We start from the raw sequence: 22606 nt of genomic DNA, 5'->3' as shown, positions 1-22606 counted from the left end.
TCACTAACTTTTTAATTTTCATTTAAGCTAGAAAACAATTAAGTAGCATTTCCCCAAAATATATAATGGGGGAGAATCAGAGTATTGGGATTTCGTTTTGTATCAGTGGTGTTTTGTGGGTCTATTTGTTTGTCAAGCAAGGTATCTAGCACAGACTAGACTCAAACTTCCTGTGTGAGGGAGGATGACTGAAAGCTGGCTTCTTCTTCCACCGCCGTAGTACCAAGACTAGCTGTGAGTCCTTCCATTACCCTGGTTATGGTTAGAGATCTGACTCAGAGCTAAGCATCCACACGTAAAAACACTTAATTTAGTTTTCATCTCCAAAACATAGAAAATTTATGTCTGTATTATTTTATTCACTATTGTACTCTGATCACTGGCTTCAGGCCCATGAGTTCAGGGATCACAGACCTGCACCATCATGTTTGGTTTCATCCTGTTCTTAAAGATCTACTTTCTTAGAATTCAATTGCTTGATGTGTATATCAGATCTACTAAAGGAACTATCACAGGGATTATTCAAGAAACTAAAAATAATGCCTTCTGTTGTTATTTTTGGAGTATAAATTTGATATAGAAACTGAATTTTCCAAGCCTCCAACCTCCCCGAAAATAAATAGAATTCTGGTGATTAAAATGAAATATGTTTGCAAAACAAATTAAAACGGCTGAAAAAAATAAAAATTTTGAAAGAGTTTAACTTTTAGTATTCTACTAATTATAAACCAATATTTTAACACAGTAGAAGATCCTCTATTAATGTAAATTCATAGCTATATTAATATACATGGGTACCTATACACATTTCCAAATACATATCCACACTCAAATTTATAGTTCGTTAAAGCAATCTCATTTATGTCAGAGAAGGGCAAATACATGTAAAAACTAATGTTATTTATTGTAAGTTATAGAATAAAATGAGAAATCTGTATTTCATTCAAAACAGATACGAGTGCTGCTGTGTGAAAGAAAAAGGCTCTGCTCTTTGAAAGCCTTGGAAACTCTGAGAGCCAATGGGTATAAAAAGTTAGCAATTAACAAAATAATAGTAAATATTAATAAATAAATAAGAAAGTATGTGGATAAAGTAAGATAAATATGATCATGAAAATTACATTTAACAATGTTACTGTAGAGCTTTACAGAACATAATTTACATTTGTCACAAAACTAAATTGTAAATGAATAAACAATGACAAAATGAAAAATAAAAGAGTATACAAACCAACATGGTGCATTTAGAAAAATATACTGAAATGAAAGCTATTACATATAATACAACTAAATTTCTGTATCTGTAAATATATAAAAAATATGGATATATGTAAAAATATTTATTGAACACACACACATAGACATGAGTAAAATAAGAAAAGTCATATGAAATCCCAATGAAACATAAAGGAACACAGCTTCAGAAGTTATTGTAATGTGTAAGCTGGCTTTCCTCAATATCAGAATCAAGGTTACAGACAGAGAAGACTTAGAAAAAAACATTTACTGTTTTTCTAGTTTTAACTTCATTTTTTTTGTGGTGCCCAGGTGAATAAAAATAATCAATTAGTGAAAGTATAAAATCCAATCTGAAACTCTATAGTTTCAGGATGGTTGTTCTTGCTCTGGACTTTCATTGAGATTTACAGACCTTTGGACTGGTTAATTTTTTTTTAATGGTTTACATTCGTTTTTTCATTTTCTTTTTTTTTAATTTTTCATCAATTACACTTTATTCATTCTGCATCCCCTCATAAGCCCCTCCCACCTCCCCTCCCAATCCCACCCTCCCTCCTCCCTCTGCATGCATGCCATTCCCCAAGTCCACTAATAGGGGAGGTTCTCCTCTCCTTTCTGATCTTAGTCTGTCAGTTCACATCAAAAGTGGCTGCATTGTCCTCTACTATGGCCTGGTAAGGCTGCTCCCCCTCAGAGGGAGGTGATCAAAGAGCAGGCCAATCAGATTATGTCAGAGGCAGTCCCTCTTCCCATTACTATGTAACCCAATTGGACTCTGAACTGCCCTGGGCTACATCTGTGCAGGGGTTCTGGGTTATCTCCATGAATAGTCCTTGGTTGGAGTATGAGTCTCTGGGAAGTTCCCTGTGTTCAAATTTTCTGGTTCTGTTGCTCTCCTTGTGGAGACCCTGTCCTCTCCAGGTCTTACTATTTCCCAGTTCTTACCTAAAATTCCATTCACTCTGCCCAACAGTTGCCCATCAGGCTCAGCATCTGCTTTGATAGTCTGAAGGGCAGAGGCTTTCAGAGGCCCTCTGTGGTAGGTTCCTAGGTTGTTTCCTATTTTCTTCTTCTTCTGATGTCCATCCTCTTTGCCTTTCCGGATGGGGATTGGACATTTTAGTTAGGGTCCTCTCTCTTGCTTAGTTTCTTTAGATGCACAGGATTTAGTGGGTTTGTCCTATGTTGTATGTCTATATGAGTGAGTATATACCATGTGTGTCTTTTTGCTTCTGGGACAACTCACTCAGGATGATCCTTTCCAGATCCCACCATTTATTTACCTGTGAATTTCATGATTTCCTTATTTTTCATTGCTGAGTAAGATTCCATTGTGTAGATGTACCACAATTTCTGCATCCATTCTTAGGTTGAGGGGCATCTGGGTTGTTTCCAGCTTCTGGCTATTACAAATAAAGCTGCTACAAACATGGTTGAGCAAATGTCCTTTTTGTGTACTTGAGCCTCTTTTAGATATATGCCCAGTAGTGGTATGGCTGGATCTTGAGGAAGCACTATTCCTAGTTGTCTGAGAAAGCGCCAGATTGATTTCCAGAGTGGTTGTACAAGTTTACATTCCCACCAGCAGTGGAGGAGGGTTCCCCCTTTCTCCACAACCTCTCCAACATGTGTTGTCACTTGAGTTTTTGATCTTGGCCGTTCTCATGGGTGTAAGGTGAAATCTCAGGGTTGTTTTGATTTGCATTTCCCTAATGGCTAGTGAGGTTGAGCATTTCTTTAAGTGTTTCTCTGCCATTCAGTATTCCTCTACAGAGAATTCTCTGTTTAGCTCTGTTCCCCATTTTTTAAGTGGATTACTTGGTTTGCTGCTTTTCAGCTTCTTTAGTTCTTTATATATACTGGATATGAGTCCTCTGTCAGATAAAGGGTTGGTGAAGATTCTTTCCCAATCTGTAAGTGGTCGCTTTGTTTTGATGACGGTGTCCTTTGCTTTACAGAAGCTTTTCAGTTTCATGAGGTCCCATTTATTGATTGTTGCTCTTAGAGCCTGTGCTGTTGGAGTTCTGTTCAGGAAGTTTTCCCCTGTACCAATGAGTTCTAGGCTATTTCCCACTTTTTTTTCAAGCCGATTTAATGTGTCTGGTTTTATGTTGAGGTCTTTGATCCACTTGGACTTCAGTTTTGTGCAGGGTGACAAGTATGGATCTATTTTCATTTTTCTACATGTAGACATCCAGTTAGACCAGCACCATTTGTTGAAGATGCTATCTTTTTTCCATTGTATGGTTTTGGCGTCTTTGTCAAAGATCAGGTGTCCATAAGTGTGTGGGTTTATTTCTGGGTCCTCTGTTCGGTTCCATTGATCCACCATTCTGTTTCTATGCCAGTACCATGCAGTTTTTAAAACTGTTGCTCTATAGTACAACTTAAGATCAGGGATGGAGATACCTCCTGATGATCTTTTATTGTAGAGGATTGTTTTAGCAATTCTGGGTTTCTTGTTATTCCAGATGAAGTTGAGAATTTTTCTTTCCAGGTCTGTAAAGAATTGTGTTGGTAATTTGATGGGCATTGCATTGAATCTTTAGATTGCTTTTGGTAAGATGGCCATTTTTACTATGTTAATCTTTCCAAGCCATGAGCATGGGAGATCTTTCCATCTTCTCATATCTTCTTCTAATTCTTTCTTCAGAGATTTGAAATTTTTTTCATACAAGTCTTTGACTTCCTTGGTTAGGGTTACTCCGAGGTACCTTATGTCATTTGTGGCTATTGTGAAGGATGTTGTTTCCCTAATTTCTTTCTCAGCCCTTTTGTCTTTAGTATACAGGAGGGCTACTGATTTTTTTTAGTTAATTTTGTATCCGGCCACTTTGCTGAAGGTGTTTATCAGCTGTATGAGTTCCCTGGTAGAGTTTTTGGGGTCACTCACGTATACTATCATATCATCTGCAAATAGTGATAATTTGACTTCTTCCTTTCCAATTTGTATCCCCTTGATCTCCTTCAACTGTCTTATTGCTCTAGCAAGGACTTCCAGCACTATGTGGAAGAGATATGGAGAGAGTGGGCAGCCTTGTCTTGTCCCTGATTTCATTGGGATTGCTTTAAGTTTCTCTCCATTCAGTTTGATGTTGGCTATAGGCTTGCTGTATATCGCCTTTACTATGTTTAGATATGTGCCTTGTATCCCTGATCTCTCCAATACTTTGAACATGAATGGATGTTGGATTTTGTCAAAGGCTTTTTCAGCATCTAGGGAGATTATCATGTGTTTTTTTTTTTTTTTCTTTCAGTTTGTTAATATGGTGGATCACATTGATGGATTTCCGTATATTGAACCACCCCTGCATACCTGGGATGAAGCCTACTTGGTCATAGTGGATAATATCTTTGATGTGTTCTTGGATTCAGTTTGCAAGTATTTTATTAAGTATTTTTGCATCAATGTTCATAAGGGAGATTGGCCGGAAATTCTCTTTCTTTGTTGAGTCTTTGTGAGGTTTAGGTACCAAGGTGACTGTGGCTTCATAGAATGAATTTGGTAATATTCCTTCTGTTTCTATTTTGTGGAATAGTTTGAAGAGAATTGGTGTTAGCTCTTCTTTGAAGGTCTGGTAGAATTCTGCGCTGAAGCCATCTGGTCCTGGGCTTTTTTTGGATGGGAGACTTTTGATGACCGTTTCTATTTCTTTGGGGGATATAGGACTATTTAGTTGATTTACCTGGTCCTGATTCAGCTTTGGTAAGTCAAATCGATCAAGAAAATTGTCTATTTCATTTAGATTTTCAAATTTTGTGGCATATAGACTTTTGAAGTAAGTCCTAATGATTGTTTGGATTTCCTCAGTGTCTGTAGTTATATCCCCCTTTTCATTTCTGATTTTGTTGATTTGGGTGGTGTCTCTCTGCCTTTTAGTTATCCTGGCTAAGGGTTTGTCGATCTTGTTGATTTTCTCAAAGAACCAGCTCTTTGTTTCATTGATTCTTTGAATTGTTTTATTTGTTTCCAATTGATTGATTTTAGCCCTGAGTTTGAATATTTCCAGCCATCTACTCCTTCTTGGTGTGTCTGCTTCTTCTTTTTCTAGGGTTTTTAAGTGAGCCATTAGGGTGCTTGAATGAGCTGTCTCGAATTTCTTCTTGAAGGCACTTAGTGCTATGAACTTTCCTCTTAGCACTGCTTTCATTGTGTCCCACAAGTTTGGGTATGTTGTGTCTTCATTTTCATTGATTTCTAGAAAGACTTTAATTTCTTTCTTTATTTCTTCCCTGACCCAGCTGTCATTTAGTAACAAGTTGTTCAGTTTCCATGTGTGTGTAGGCTTTTTGTTATTTCTGTTATTGTTGAGGTCCAGCTTTATTCCATGGTGATCAGACAAGATACATGGGATTATTTCAATCTTCTTGTATCTGTTGAGGCTTGCTTTGTGACCCACTATATGGTCTATTTTGGAGAAGGTTCCATGAGGTGCTGAGAAGAAGGTAAATTCTTTTGTGTTTGGATGTAAAGTTCTGTAAATGTCTGTTAGGTCCATTTGATTCATGACCTCTGTCAGAGACATTGTTTCTTTGTTTAATTTCTGTTTTGTTGACCTGTCCTTTGTTGAGAGTGGGGTGTTGAAGTCTCCCACTATTAATGTGTGGGGATCTATATGTGCTTTAAATTTTATCAATGTTTCTTTCACAAATGTGGGTGCCCTTGTATTTGGGGCATAGATGTTCAGGATTGTGATGTCTTCCTGGTGGAATTTTCCCTTGATGAGTATGAAGTGTCCTTCCCCATCTCTTTTGATTAATTTTGGTTGAAAGTCTATTTTATCAGATATTAGAATGGCTACTCCTGCTTGCTTCTTGGGTCCGTTTGCTTGGAAAGTCGTCTTCCAACCCTTTACCCTCAGGTAATGTCTATCTTTGTGTCTTAGGTGTGTTTCTTGTATGCAACAGATTGCTGGGTTTAGTTTACGTATCCATTCTGTTAATCTGTGTCTTTTTATTGGAAAGTTGGGTCCATTGATGTTGAGAGAGATTAATGACCAGTGGCTGTTAGATCTCTTGATTTTGATGTTGGCTGTGGTCATACTGTTGTGTGCTTGGTTGCTTTTTGTTTTACTGAAGTGAGGTTATTTATTTCCTGTGTTTTCTTGAATGTAGCTAGCTTTCTTGGGTTGTATTTTCCCTTCCAGTGTCTTCTGCAATGCTGGATTTGTTTGTAGGTATTGTTGAAATTTGTTTTTGTCATTGAATATCTTGTTTTCTCCATCTATGAGGACTGAGAGTTTTGCGGGGTATAGTAGCCTTGGCTGACATCTGTGTTCTCTTAGGGTCTGCATGATATCAGTCCAGGCCCTTCTGGCTTTCATAGTCTCTTTTGAAAAGTCAGGTGTGATTCTAATGGGTTTGCCATTATATGTTACTTGGCCTTTTTCCCTTGCAGCTTTTAGTATTTTTTCTTTGTTCTGTATACTTACTGTTTTGATTATTATGTGGCGGGAGGATTTTCTTTTCTGGTCAAATTTGTTGGGTGTTCTGTAGGCCTCATGTATTCTAATTGGCCTCGCCTTTAGCTTGGGGAAATTTTCTTCAATGATTTTGTTGAAAATATTTTCTTGGCCTTGGAGAAGGGAGTCTTCTTTTTCCTCTATACCTATTATTCTTAGGTTTTGTCTTTTCATATTGTCCTGCATTTCTTGGACGGTCTGTGTCAGGAATTTTTCGGATTTAACATTTTCTTTGACAGATACATCGATTTCTTCCATTGTATCTTCTACACCTGAGATTCTTTCTTCCATCTCTTGTAGTCTGTTGGTTATGCTTATCTCTGTAGTTCTTGTTTTCTTCCCTAGATTCTTCCTTTCCATTATTTCTTCCATTTGTGTTTTCTTTAATTTTTCCAATTCTATCTTCAGGTCTTGAGTTGTTTTGTTTACTTCCTTCACCTGTCTGATTGTACTTTCCCGTTTTCCTTTCAGTTCCTTCAACTCTGTTTCTATCATTTCATTCAGTGTTTTAAGCATTTCCTTTCTAAAGGCCATAAACTGTTTGGCTGCAGCTTCCTTTATTTCTTTACGGATGGCAATATTCTGTTTGAGTTTATCTTCCTCTATGTCTTTACGAATCTTATTTGTTTCCTCTGTTATCATCTTCATGAGCATACTTGTTAGGTCATCTTCTTGGATTTCAGTTATGGTGGGGTGTCCAGGGCTACTTGCCCCTGGGTAACTGGGTTCTGGAGATGCCATATTGCTCTGTTTTTTGTTGCTTGAGCTTTTACGCTGGCCTCTACCCATTGTGTTATCTTAGGTGTTTGGGGTTATTTTCTGGTGGTTCCTGGGGATCCTGTGATGGAGAGAATCCCCTTTGCAGAAAGCTGGTTTTTCCTGAAGAATGTCTTCTCAGCTTTTTGGGTATAGTCCCTGTATGGCTGGTGTTTTTTCAGGAGTTGCTCACCTCAGGGACATAGACCTGAGTGGTAACTGTGGTCTTTGTTAGTCAAGAGGGTTCTCCTCTCACCTAGGGAAGTCCTGAGGGCAGCTGCCCTGTTTCTGGGTTTCTTGTTGTAAATTTAATGATCAGCTGCTGCGACCCAGTTGGACATCAGGCGCGCCTCAACTGTTTATGCCTGTGTCTGGAGCACAGCTGAGTGCTGGCGCCTCGGCCCCACTGGTCTGCTAGACTTTTTCTAGGGAAGGATTGGGTGATTTAGGTCAGTACAGTTTCCTTCCTTCCCCGTGGATTCTCTGGAGACAAGGACTCCCAGTGTCTTTTTTTTTGCCCTGGTGCACACTGCTCAGTGTCCGCCAGCTGGCTGGCTGCAGAAACTGCCTGTGCCTGGAGCACAGCTGTGTGATGGCGGCTCAGTCTCTGCCAGCTGTCTGGTGCGCAGAAACTGCCTGTGTCTGCCTTTGCGGCCTTTGGGAACCTGGGTGCCTCCCTAAGCTGGGTAATTTTCCGGGGACCTTTTCAGGTTGGGGGTGAGCTGAGTGCTCTGAGATCAGACCTGCCGTTTCTATCTCCGGCGGCGAATCAGACGCGCAGGCAGGCAGGGCTCTGTGCCGGAACCTGGGTCCCAGGCTCTGGCTCCGGGCTGGCTCCTGGGGTGCCCGTGGAACCCGCCCGAGTCTTTTCCAGGGGATGTCTGGGTGACCTAAGGCCAGTCCCAATAGTTTCCTGTACCCTGGGGTTATCTCTCGGCTGAAAATTCCAGTCTCTGATAGTGTGGTGCACATGGTTCAGTCTGGGACCGTGACCAGAGACACTGGCTTGTGGCTCTGGACTGGGGCTGGGGCTGGCGGCCGGCAGCCAAGTGTCTGGCGGAACCGGGATCTCTTTTGTGGTTTAGCCAGGTGAGTTAAAAGCTGATTCAATCCCCCACCGTGGGGTATCCTCTCACCTGGGAAACACAATGACTGTGTTTTTTGGCCGCGAGTTCTGATTACTGGTCACTTTGCTGATCCTGCTGCTGCTGCTCAGAATGAGAGTCCTCCTGGCGCCGCCATCTTGCCCCTCCTCCTGGACTGGTTAATTTTACTCTGTATTTATTTGCAAATTCATTGTAATTAAGATTTAACAAATGAGAAAATGTGTAACTATGAAATAGCAGGAGAAAGAACTGATAAATTCAATGTATCAAAACACAATCCATGAGTCGCATTTTTAAACCATCCATATTATAAGTTTGACACACTTTAGTACTAAAAAGAATAGCTTATGTGCCAAATGTCTTTCTCAAATACTAAGTGTTAGCGGTCCCAAGTTTTCAGTCTCAGCTGAATAACCTGAAAATCCTTGTGCTTAAGCAGATGCACAAAAGAGGGAAAGGACTGAGCATTATTTCTACTACACCATGACGTTTTTATTCATATGTATGTTACTGTCACACGTCTATCTGTGGTGCGTGCTCACCAGTGGGTACATGAATGCAGGGGGACACCCATGGTATGTGCGTGTGACGTCTTGAGATCGTTTCCACTGTGGAGATTGCACCAGTGTTCAACGTGGAGCAGAACAATGTGTTGGCAACCTCCAGTGTCCACACACACACACAAGAGTATATGTGCACCTGCGGATACACTTTTACAGATATGTAAAAATTAAAAGACCAACATATGAGAGAAAATGAAGTATTTGTCTTTGGGCGTGTTGCTTTATTTGCTTAATATAATAGATTTCAGTTCAATAATTTTCCTGAATATGTCTGTTTTCCATTTTTCTTCAATGCTAACACGTATGCCATTGTGTATAATTGCATATTTTCGTTATCCATTATCTGTTGATGAGTATCTGTTCTAGAACATGAAGTGGGTTTTTTTCAGATGAAAACCTTATTTTACTTTTTATTGTAGGGAAAGGTGAGCATGGAAAACCATACCCCCTTACAGAGGAGCACCATGATGATTCTGCTTACAGGGAAAACGGCTTCAATATTTTTGTCAGCAACAAGATTGCTCTAGAGAGGTCTCTGCCAGACATCCGCCATGCTAAGTAAGTACAAGCATGTCAAAGGTGCTGGTTTCTTGGTTATTTTGTGTTATTATTTTTTCATGCATATTACTGTGGATGTGTAACCAAAGTTTCACGTTCATCATTTGGATTAAAACTTCCATGTTTTGTAATTTTAAGTATGATTAATTAAAAGTAAATACGTTTTGAAATTCTGAAAAAATGTCAGCTGCACTGATTAAGATAACCGCTGTAATTTTTATTTCATAGAATGCTAATAAGATATGAGGGCATTTGTGTGACAGATATCCCTTCAGGAGTTATGTTAATGGCTTCAATTCATAATAACCCAGAAAATATCATCCTTAGTGGGATAACTCAGAAGCAGAAAGACACTCATGGTATATACACACTTATAAGTATATATTAGAATATAATATAGGATAAACATACTAAAATCTATACTCTTAAAGAAGCTAAACAAGAAAGAAGACCCTAGGGAAGATTCTTAGTCCTCATTCAGAAGGGCAAACAGGATAGACATAGGTCATAGGAGAAGACAATGAACAGGACAGTAGCCTACCACAAAGGGCCTCTGAAAGACTCTACTGATAAAAGTATCAAAGTAGATGCTGAGACTCATATCCAAACTTTGAGTAGAATGCAGGGAATCTTATGAAAGAAGAGGGAAATAGAAAGATGTGGAAGGAACAGGAGCTCCACAAGGAGACAAACAGAGCCAAAATATCAGGGCCCAGTGGGGCCTGCAGAGACTGATACCCCAACCAAGGACCATACATGGAGAGGACCTAAAACCTGTGCTCAAACATACCCCATAGTTTCAGTTTCCAAGTGGGTTTCCTAGTAAGGGAAGCAGGAGCTGATTCTGGCATGAACTCAGTGGCTGGCTTTTTGTTCACCTCCCTCTGGGTATTGCAGCCTTGCGAGGTTACTGAGGAAGATAATTCAGCCAGTACTGTTGAACTCTGATAGGTAGGGTCAGATAGAAGAGGAGGAGGACCTCCCCTATCAGTGGACTAGGGGAGGGACATACAGGGAGAAGGGTATGACTAGAAGGAGATGAAGAAGGGGCTACAGCCTGAATGGAAAGTGGGTAACATGTAATAAATAATTTAAAAATTAAACTAAAAAAACCAAAACAGTTTCTGATGAGAAAACCAGTTATTTTTATGTTTGCCAAATGAACTAAAGAAGTGATATAAAAAAAAAAAACAGTAGTCCCTAAAGCATATGATATTTTTCCTTTTAAGTGTCAATTATCAAAACTTTGGGTTTTACTAATTTACAATTCTCACTTAATTTATATCTTCATTTATATGTTATTTCATATATTTATATATTTCTTTCTTAATCTAGATATCTCACTTAATTTATATCTTATCTTTTGGTTAGTTTCTATTACTTCTGTTCCTTCTTCCCACTCTCCCTCTTTCCTTTCTTCCCTTCCTCTGATTTTAAGCACTCTCTCATACAAGTGTTTCTTTTTAAATTTTATTTTTTAAATTATTACAATTTATTCACTTTGTATCCCAGCTTTGGCCCCCTTCTTGCTCATCCCCTCCCAATCTCTCCCTCCCTCCCTCTTGTCCTCCCATTTCCCTCCCCCAGTCCACTGATAGGGGAGGTCCTGCTCCCCTTCCATTTGACCCCAGCCTATCAGATCTCATCAAGACTATCTGCATTATCTTCATCTGTGGCCTGGTGAGGCTGCCTGTCCCCCACCTCAGGGGGAGGTGATTAAAGAGCTAGCCGCTGAACTCATGTCAGAGATAGCACCTGATCTCCTTACTAGTCAATCCACTTAGAGACTGAGCTGCCATGGGCTACATCTGTGCAGGGGTTCTAATTGATCTCCATGAATGCTCCTTTGTTGGAGTATCAATCCCAGTATCACTGGGCCCAGATATTTTGATTCTATTGCTCTCCTTGTGGAGCTCCTGTCCCCTCCAGGTCTTTCTATCTGTCCCTTCTTTCATAAGAGACCCTACACTCTCCCCAAAGTTTAGCTATATGTCTCAGCATGTGCTTTGATACCCAACAGGGTAGAGTCTTTTAGAGGCCCTCTGTGGTAGGCTCCTCTTCTGTTCCCTGTTTTCTCCCTCTTCCGATGTCTATCCATTTTGCATTAATGAATGAAGATTGCACATATTAAAAAAAAAAAAAGAATCCTTCTTCTTCATTAGTTTCTTCAGATGTATAGATTTACTATTTTTTATCCTATATTATGTGTCTAATATCCACTTATAAGTGAGTATATACGATGTGTGTCTTTCTGCTTCTGGAATACCTCACTCAGGATGATCATTTCTAGTCCCTCCATTTGCCTGAATATTTGCTCAACCATTTTCATAGCAGCTCTATCTGTAATAGCAAGAATCTGGGAACAACCCAGATGTCCCTCAGCTGAAGAATGGGTATAGAAATTGTGATAAATATGGATCTATTTTCATTTTTCTGCATGTAGACATCCAGTTGGACCAGCACCATTTGTTGAAGATGCTATCTTTTTTTTCCATTGAATGGTTTTGGCTTCTTTGTCAACAATCAAGTATCCATAGGTGTGAGGGCTTATTTCTGGATCTTCACTTTAATTCTGTTGATCCACCCTTCTGTTTCAATTGCCAATACCATGCCATTTTTATTACTATTGCTCTGTAGTACAGCTTGAGACCAGGAATAGAGATACCTCCAGACTGTTGTTGTACAGGATCATTTTTTGTTTCTGCATATGAAGTTGATAATTTTTCTCTCAAGGTCTGTGAAGAATTGTGTTGGTATTTTGATGGGAATTGCATTGAATCTGTAGATATCTTTTGGTAAGAATGCCATTTTCTCTATGTTAATCCTTCAGAGCCATGAGCACAGGAGGTCTTTCCATCTTCTGATATCTTCTTCAATTTCTTTCTTTAGACACTTGAAGTTTTCTTTTTTCTTTTTTTCAAATAGGTCTTTCACTTGCTTGATTAGAGTCATTCTAAGGTACTTTATGTTGTTAGTGGCTATTGTGAAGGGTGTTGTTTCCCTAATTTCTATCTTGGCCCTTTTGTCTTTGGCATACCGTAAGACTTCTGATTTCTTTAGTTAATTTTATATCCAGCCACTTTGCTGAAGGTGTTTATCAGCTGAAGGAGTTCTCTGGTTGAATATTTAGGGTCGCATCGCTTCTCGGCCTTTTGGCTAAGATCAAGTGTAGAATATTTAGGGTCGCTCATGTATACTATCATATCATCTGGGAATAGTGATACTTTGACTTCTTCCTTTCCAATTTGTATCCCCTTGATCTCCTTTAGTTGTCCTATTGCTCTAGCTAGGACTTCAAGTACTAAGATAGGATAAACATACTAAAATCTGTACACCTAAAGAATTTAAATAAAAAGGAGGAGCTGGGGTAAGATAATCAATCCTCAATTAGAAAGACTAATGGGATGGACATTGAAAGTAAGAGAAAACAAGAAACAGGACAGAAGCCTACTATAGAGGGCCTCTGAAAGACTCTACCTAGCAATGTATCAAAGCAGATGCTGCGACTCATAACCAAACTTTGGGCAGAGTGCAGGGAATCATATGAAAGAAAGGGGAGTTAATAAGACTCAGAGAGGACAGGAGCTCCACAAGGACCAAATATATCTGGGCACAGGGGTCTTTTATGAGACTGATTCTCTAACCAAGGGTCATGTATGGATATAAGCTAGAACCCCTGCTCAGATGTAGCCTATGGCAGCTCAGTATCCAAGTGGGTGCCCCAGCAAAGGGAACAGGGACTGTATCTGAAATGAACTCAGTGCCTGGCTCTTTGACCTCCCCCACCCCCGAAAGAGGAACAACCTTGCTAGGCTACAGAGGAGGACATTGCTGCTAGTCCTGATGAGACCTGATAAGCTAGGGTTAGATAGAAGGGGAGAAGTACCTCTCTTATCAGGTGGACTTAGAGAGGGGCAGGGAGGAGATGAGGGAGATAGGGTGAGATTGGGAGGGAATGCGGGAGGGGTTAGCAGGGATACAAAGTAAATAAATTTAATTAATATAAAAAAATAAAAATTTAATAGAAAAAAGAAATTGCGGTACATTTACACAGTGGAATACTACTCAGCAATTATAAGTAAGGAGATCCTACCAGGGTTTCTTTCTTTTTTTTTTTTTTTTTTTTTTCTTGTGTATGTTTTATTAAGAGTAAATCACTTCAAAATTAGATTTGTTTTTTAATTAAATTTTTTTTTTACAATTTGCCACTTTTATTAAAACAAAAACAAACAAACAAATAAAAACAACAACTACAACAAAACAATCAGATGTGAGAATGCTCCTCTTGTATCTTCTTTTTTAAGCAACTGTTCCAGCATTCTTGGTTTAAAACTATATTTGTAGAAAATGGCACGTCCTACCAGGGTTTCTTAAAGGAGACTGTGGTGAGAGGCACTGTGGTTGAGTTGGTGCTAAGGAGTTGAAAATCATATTCATATCCCTTGTTAGCACATACTTCTGGGTTTGTTTAAGCTACCAGAAAACCACAAAATATTCCTCCTCCTCCACTACCCCTTAAACTTAACAATCTGATGAAAATGAAGGAGGCGAACCAGGCACGGTATGCTTCAAATCCCCAAATCATCACACAAAGCCGTTTATGTTTGCTCTGGAATAATAGCTGAGAGGTGCAGAAAGAGCATGCGTATTCATCAGAGAGTGCCTTGCCCATTGGAGCATCTGTTAGAAAAGGACTCGCCTCCCCTGATACAAAGCACCGGATGGTTCAGCTGCATGTAACAAAGAGAAATTAGAGCAGATTCAGAACTTAGACTAAACTTTTGACTTTTTAGTGTTCTATGGTCTAAGTAGCCTTACCTACCAAAAAGGATATTATCTCCACAGTTTATGTAATGAAATTGAAAACTTCCGGTTTTCCTTTTGAATTTTACTTACTTACTATACCAAGAATGCAATCTTCCTTCGTGTCCCTGACTACAGATTACTATTTTGAAAACTGAGACCAGGTTTGCCAATCAGCAGGGTGTTTATTTTCATTTATGTTTGTTGGTTTGTTTAGTTTGTTTCAAATGGTGATACTTTATTAGGCATCTCTGAAACTATTTACCTTGCTTATTTTCATTTGCATAAAAATTACAATATGTAAAGTAAATTAAGGGAATGAGAGTGGGACTGGGAGGAGACGAGGGAGGGGGCTACAACAGAGGTACTAAGTGAATAAACTGTAATAAATAATAAATAAATTAAAAAAGAAAACCATTTCACAAAATTGGCAAAGGCTGACAAAACATTTTCTAAAAATGTTGGGTTTAATCTAAATGATATTTTAAATACATGCATATTTTAAAACAAAAAATAAATTAATTCTAACTCTAAATTTGAAATTCCACTATATAATTAAATTAATGGGTTAATTTTAATTTAAGAAAAATAATAGTTATATGCTCAACTTTTAACTAAGACTTAGTCAACATGCTTAAATATTTATTTTAAGTATACATGAAATATTAAAATGTGATTTAATAGGCTTGACTCTTTAACGCTACAACTCATTCACAAAAATGTTTGGGCATACCTAGCCAAAATTTTGCAAGAATAATATTTTTATTCGCAATTTTAATAGCTCCCAGCACATTTTTTTTACTGGCAACAGCAAGTCTCCTTTCATGTTTTTTTTTTCATTTTAATTTTTGTATTTATTTTAATTAAAAGGTTGTATTTTATAGAGTAGATTTAGGTTTACAGCATAATTGAGCAGAAGGTACCCTCTGCATGGCTCCTGTCACTGCTGTTGTCTTGTACCAGCTTCGCACTGTTTTTTTTTTTTTAATTTACTTTATTTATTACAATTTATTCACTTTGTATCCCTCTGTATCCCTCACCCTCATCTCCTCCCAGTCCCAGCCTACCTCCCTCTTCTTCTCATATGCCCCTTCCCCAGAACAGTGATAGAGGAGGTCCTCTTCCCCTTCTATCTGACCCTAGCCCATCAGGTCTCATCAAGGAGGGCTGTATCATCTTCTTCTGTGGCCTGGTAAGGCTGCACCCATCAGGGGGAGGTGATCAAAGAGCCAACCACTGAGTTCATGTTAGAGACGGCCCCTGTACCCCTTCCTAGGAAACCCACTTGGAAACTGAGCAGCCAATGGCCTTCCTTTTAATAGGGTAGATTTAGGACCTCTTCATACATGGTCCTGTCTCTGCAGGCCCACTCCTTATTCATTTATATTTTTTTTTCATGTTTTTACGGTGGCAATCATAAAAGGTTGATTAAATAAGTTCATACAGTGAGCTCACAAGTAAATTCAGCATCAGAATGAACCAGAATGATTCTTCCTGTACGCCAGCCAGGTGTGATACTATCATAACAGGAGGCGGAAAATATGTTCTTGAGTCAAATGCTAATCAAGTTAAGACTGTTTCAGAACATTTATGTTAGAAAATAGTAGGAAAAAAAAGCCATGACAACTACAAACAAAGTACTGAAGGAATGAATGATCAGTATACGTATAACTATGACACTATAACCATTAGTAGACAATTGTGTTTCTACAGGTCAAGATTTAGATTCATGATATTACCACAAGAACTAATTTACACAATACTCATCATTTATGGCAAAAGACTGAGGAACAGAGAAGACATTTTGTCACTGTGGGTAAAAGGGGTATATAGAATCACTGTGGCAATGAAAATTTTCCTGGGAGGTACAGCAGCTGACAAACTATCAGACATTGAGCCTACAGCATGAATGACAGATCATGAAACTGTTTCTTTGAAAGCGGAAACGAGGGCAAGTAGAAGGGCCCTTTGTCTCAGAGTGTTGGTGGGGAAGTGTGTACATTAAAAAAAAAAAGGTGGGGGAACCCATTTAGGAAAGAGATTTGCAATTGTATCTATTGAATCTCAAGCTGTTGTGTGTGTGTGTGTGTGTGTGTGTGTGTGTGTGTGTGAATTTATGACAAGAATCAAATAAAAAAACTCTAACAATTTGTATGGATATGAGAAAGAGCATCACATCTTCAATGTTATTGGTCACAGCTGCACCTTCCTGTGATTATAATATTTGAGAGGCTGAGGACAGAACCCGAAGGCTTTGAGGTCAACCTGGGCTGCACAGAGAATTCTAAGTGAGGCTTTTAACATGTAGAGAAGAAATTGGATTTTTTTTTCTGGAAATGTTAATGCAGCACCATAACTCTAAATTCATTAGTTAATTTTACTCACTCCAGAAGTTTTCTGATGAAAGGCCATGGTTAAGGCTCGCTGTAACTTACACATAACAAATGTGGGTCTGAGAAACCTTCGTTATTCTCAAGGAAATGACTGATTTCAGTTTTAAACCAGTGAGCCATGAAATCTTCAGTTATTGTAAAATTGTCACCTGATGTTAGAATATGGTGGTACAAGATGTAATTGATGAATGTGTTGATGGGCTAGGGTAAATATACACACTTAATACTAATTCAACTTTAAAAGTGTCGATATTATTCTTTAATTTTACTACTAATCAAAATGGACTGAATCAGAGCAGGTAATTTAAAATTGAAATAAATATCTTATCATTTTAAAGAAGTATTTTAAATGCATATTGTACATCCTAATTCCTCAACTATTTACAAGTCGTTATTCTCAGTTTTATTTAAAACAATCTTTCTCAATAAAGTTTATAAATTATATTAAAACATAAATTTGTATTTTCAGTAATATGGATAAACTTTGTTACCATTTTTATTATTCCAAAGGGCTTGTAAAGCAGATGAGTAACAATAGTATGTGTCTGTAAGATAAATCACCCAAAGAATGGCTTCTGGTATGGAAGCCTAGGGCGTTCTATTGGCCTGCTCCCTAGTGAACCTGGGAGCAAACATTTTCAGAACAAATATATGTTAACCCTCTCAAAATGGTCCAAAAAAGGGAAAGAATTAGAATCTATTCAGGAGACTTGTTGAGATTTGGTAGCGAAAGAAAAAAAAAAAAAAAGCTATTATACCACAAGTGTGCCATCCTTCTTTGCTGGCATCTAGCAAGACTAAGTCTAGTGTTTACAGCCAGAGAACTGTTCACTGGGCTCTGTCTGTGCTGTGTCTCCAGCCATGGCGCCAGGAGACACGAAGCTTCTGCTTTTCTAACAGTTTCATGTTCTCTCTTGCTGAAGGGGAAGAGACAGCAGGGTCTCTTGCTCTCGGGCTTCACTGACAACAGATGCTCTTCTGGCCTGTGACTTGCAGGAAATGGTTCAGTTTCCGTGCCTGTATTTGGTTTTGTGTGAGAAAAGCAGCAGCTGTTGGACCCTCTCCCTGAGACCTCAGCTCCCGGAGCACAGGGTCACCCTTGGGGTTTTGGCATGCTCCCCTACATCAGCTGAAGATCCCTGTTTCTGCGGGAGTCTCATGCCATCAAATAATTGGCATTCATGCTCTTCCCAAACAAAGCAACTTCTTTGCAATATAACTGAAAATTACAACGGTTCAGTACACTCTGACAAAGGCTGAAAATTGTAGTGGAAACCACATGGAAGGCAGCCAGTGTATTTCACAAAAATGTAGCTGTGTCTATAGACAGTTATTTGTCGAGAAAAAAGTGAAGAACCAGAAGTCTGGGAAGAGTCCCAAATTAAGAACAGATGCCAAAACCTGGTTATATCAATCAAAGCAGGTAGGCCTCATATTCAGGACTGGCTGGTAGTTAATAACATAATTGTACTCCATGTTTTTTTATTATTATTTTAATTTTGATGTTATTTTTATATTTGTTTTTTCCTTTTTATTTATTTATTTTTTTATTTATTAGAATTTATTCACTTTGTATACCAGCTGTAGCACCCTACCTCATCCCCTCCTAACTCCACCCTCTCTCCCTTATCTCCTTCCATGCCCCTCCCCAATTCCACTGAGATGAGAGGTCCTCCTTCCCTTCCATCTGACCTTAACCTATCAGGTCTCATCAGGACTGGCTGTACTGTCTTCCTCTGTGGCCTGGTAAGGCTGCCCACCCCCATCAGGAAGAGGTGACCAAAGAGCCAGCCACTGAGTTCATGTCAGAGAATACCCCTGTACACATTACTAGGGAACCCACTTGGAGACTGAGCTGTTAAGGGCTACATCTGTGCAAGGTTCTAGGTGATCTCCATGAATGGAATTTGTTTGTACTACTCAGCAATTAAAAACAAGGAAATCATGAAATTTGCGAGCAAATAAATGGAACTAGAAAAGATCATCCTGAGTGAGGTATCCCAGAAGCAGAAAGACACACATCGTATATACTCACTTATAAGGGAATATTAAACATATAAAATAGTATAAACATACTAAAATCTGTAACCTAAAGAAACTAAGCAAGAAGGAGAAACCTGGGTAAGATGCTCAATCCTCATTCAGAAAGGGAAAGAGGATTGATATCAGAAGAGGGAGAAAACAGGGAACAGGACAGGAGCCTATCACAGAGGGGCCTCTGAAAGATTCTACCCAGCAGGGTATCAAAGCAGATGTTGAGACTTATAGCCAAACTTTGGGCAGAGTGCAGGGAATCTTATAAAAGAAGCAGAGATAGAAAAACCTGGAGAGGACAGAGGAGCTCCACAAGGAGAACAATAGAACCATCTAGGCCCAGTGATCTTTACTGAAAATGATATTTGTTTTTTTTTTCCGATTTTTCATATTAATTACAGTTTATTTACTTTGTATCCCTGCTGTATCCCCCTCCCTTATTCCCCTCCAACCTCACCCTCCCTCCCTCATCTCCTCCCTGCCCTTCTCTAAGTCCACTGATGGGGGGGACCTCCTCCCCTTCCATCTGACCCTAGCTTATCAGGTCTCATCAGGACTGGCTGCAATATTCTCCTCTGTGGCCTACCAAGGCTGCTCCTCCCTCGAGGGTGGAGGGAGGTCAAAGAGCCAGCCATTGAGTTCATGTCAGAGACAGTCCCTCTTCCCCTTACTAGGGTGTTTTTATAGCAAACAAAAGGACATGATATTGGGTAAAGACAGAGTTGGAGGATGGAAAAAAATACACTGAAAAAAATACTGTATGAAATCTTGAAAGAATAAAAAACCATGAACTTTGGGATCTATGTCTTCAAAAGAGGCACAATTTTAATGAGTTCAGTCATAAAATGATTTATATTTCAAGATATTGTATTGATCAAAACAATAAAACAACCAAAGAGGATTTACTGAAACCCCAAGCTGGGTATGATCTGGAGAAGAAAAAACCCGCCTAAGTGTGGGAATATCCAAGCTGCCAGTCATGAGTATTAGCAGTGGGGTCTTAATACTGTCTTAGAAAGAAATAGACTTCATTAAAATAATCAGAACGATTGTTAAGAATTAAGGAATACTGGTAACAAATTCAGGGGGTAGTACTCATAATGTAATAATATGTCGGGATTCCAACAAACTGCGAAGCATGCAGAAAATCAAAACAATAAAGGATGGTCTGCACTCACACACACACACACACACACACACACACACACACACACGTGATCAGGTAATATAAATTTCCCTTAAGTGATAGTAAAGGTTACATATAACAAAAATGATAGACTTTAAAACAGTCACTTTCAAAGTAATGACCAGGCTAAAGGAAAATGTTACCAAATGAAGCAGGAAAGAATTATGTAAATTTTCATCAAATGGAAAATACCAGTGATTAAACAGAAATTACAAGCTACACAAAGAACCAAACAGAGAAATAATAACTAAATTAAAAAAAATTAGAGAGTCTTAACAGAAAACTAGAATTTATACAGTAGAGAAATGATGAAACTGAGGTAGAGATTATTTTAAAACACAGAAAACACTCCGAAGAAAATAAAATAAAGATGCGGATGAACTTATGACCCCACCAAGGGAGCCTTCCTGAAGGATAAATAGAGAATAAAAAGCAGATAAGATATTTGAAAAATAGATGACAGGAAAAAAATGTCAGATTTATTGGAAAATGACAGCCTACACATCAGGAGATTCAAAGAATCAAGTAACATAAATGCCAAGAGATGTATAATTAAAGCCAAAACTGCAGTGCATCTCTGCTACCACCATGGCCTGCAGAGTGTCAATCTTCATGAGGTAAGAAGGATTTCAGTTTCAACACAACTCAGTAGCCAGTGTGGTTCAAACTTTGAGAATCTGACACTGGCTGGCTTATTTCAGCCATATATAAGCACAACACATGTAACCTCTGCCATAAAAATGACTTCTATAAATTGCTTGAGAAACAATGATCATGATAAGAATCTGATGGATAAATGAGATAAATATAAGGGTCTAGAGGAGCCAGGTGTCGCCTCGTCATTCAGGTAGTGCCCAGGTCACCAGGCTGTTAATTATATCCACTAAAAGCCTTCTAGTCAGAAAACAGGTTTTAAGTCTCTCCTTTTGGAGAGAAAACTCTACATATTTAAAATTCTTAGTTCCCCTAGTGCTTATCTGTGAATACAAGGACCTTGCTTCTCCTACAAAAAAAAAAAAAAAAAAAAATCTAGTAGAATATTGACATGAGTAAAAGAAAACTGTCTCACTACTTACAAGAAAATATAGTAAGAGGTTCAGGAAAGTCATCCCCTTAAAAAAAGGCTGAGTGAATACATCTATAAAACAACTCCTGTACCTAAAGCTCAGGCCACACTGCAGAAGAGGGGGCGGAAGTAAGAGCCAGAGGGTCAGGGAATTCACTATGATATAGTTTCTCCTAGTAATGTCCAACAACACCATAAACTCTTTTTTTTTTTGTCAGTTGTAACCTTTACACTTTATTCTTTTTTTTTTCCTCTCCTTTCTGACAACAATAACAATAGACTTGCCAACATGAATGGGGGAAAACCCATAAGGCCTCAAATCTACACAAAGAAATATGGGCAACAAAGAAATGCTAAGAGCAGGAGAAACAGTCTTCTCCAGGGCAGAGCAAAGCAACTGGTTATCCAATACCATATGATGAACCCTAAAAACATAAACTTAGGTAGAACTATAAAGACCAAACAGTTTTTGCTTGCAACAACAATGAAAAAGAGCCCCTGAATTTGAAAGAGAGCAAAGAAGTTGTATGGGAGAGTTTGAAGAGAATGATGTCATTATAGTGTAACCTCACAAAGTAAAATAACTAATTAAACAAATGGAGGACATTGTGGCTTTGCTGTGCTTCATTTGTTAATAAAGGTGACAGCAGTTCTTTTTCACACACTTAGAGGTCATTTGCATATCTTTGAAAAGCATCATCTCATTTATTTACTCATTTGTCCATTGGTTTGCCTGTGTTTTAGATCTTGAGTCCGTTAGGGTCTCCATGCATTCTGAAGGTGAATCTACCCCTTTGAGAACAACTGACTAAACCTTTCCCTTTTTGTGAGTTGTCCCTTTACTCTGTGACTGCCTTCTTGCTTTGTATATGCTTTTATAAATTTCATACAACTTCATTCGCCAGTGGTTTTTCCCTTTCTCCTGAATCACTGAATCTTAGGAAGTAATTATTGGTGCCTTGGTCTCGTGTTCTTTAAGTCTACCTCTTGAAGTTTTAAAGTGTCACATCAAGATTTTTCAATCTGTTTTGAACTGAATTTATAGAAACAAAGGTAGGGAAGTGATTTTGAGTTCTATGGGTAAATATTCAGCCTTGCCTGAATTTCTTTTTATTAATTATCTTCTCCCACTGTAGGCTGTGTTTGAAAACTTGCCTAGAATAGATGGTTATAACCATGTGGCTTTATTTCTGATACTCCATTTCTTCTGGGTGTTGTGTCAAAGTGATTGTGATAAACAAGAAAGGCATAATGTATTTTGGCTCATGATTTCACAGGTTTCTATGATCATTGAATGGCTTTATTCCAGTCCGGTGGGTAATGGACTCATGAACTGTCACCACTAACTGGAGCTATTGATATCTGACTGCTGTTGAAGGCTGCTTGGGGAGGGAGAGTCAGTTTTCACTGGGATTGTGGCTCACAATAGATTTTCCATGC

The 22606-nt window shown here is 38.7% G+C and overlaps 1 protein-coding gene across 3 annotated transcripts in view; it reads left to right on the top strand.

Moving 5' to 3' along the window:
• The window catches only part of Galntl6 (polypeptide N-acetylgalactosaminyltransferase like 6), a 1307600-nt gene that overhangs the window by 549959 nt on the left and 735035 nt on the right, over positions 1–22606 (top strand). For all 3 annotated transcript variants that reach the window (XM_060381810.1, XM_060381809.1, XM_060381811.1), the window contains one exon: positions 9546–9684. In XM_060381810.1, the coding sequence (XP_060237793.1) occupies positions 9546–9684 (139 nt within the window). The remainder of the gene's footprint in view (positions 1–9545; positions 9685–22606) is intronic.

The sequence above is a fragment of the Meriones unguiculatus genome, chromosome 4 (assembly GCF_030254825.1).
Source record: "Meriones unguiculatus strain TT.TT164.6M chromosome 4, Bangor_MerUng_6.1, whole genome shotgun sequence".
NCBI lineage: Eukaryota > Metazoa > Chordata > Mammalia > Rodentia > Muridae > Meriones > Meriones unguiculatus.
Note: the sequence above shows the minus strand (reverse complement) of the source record. Positions and strands in the feature narration are given on the sequence as shown.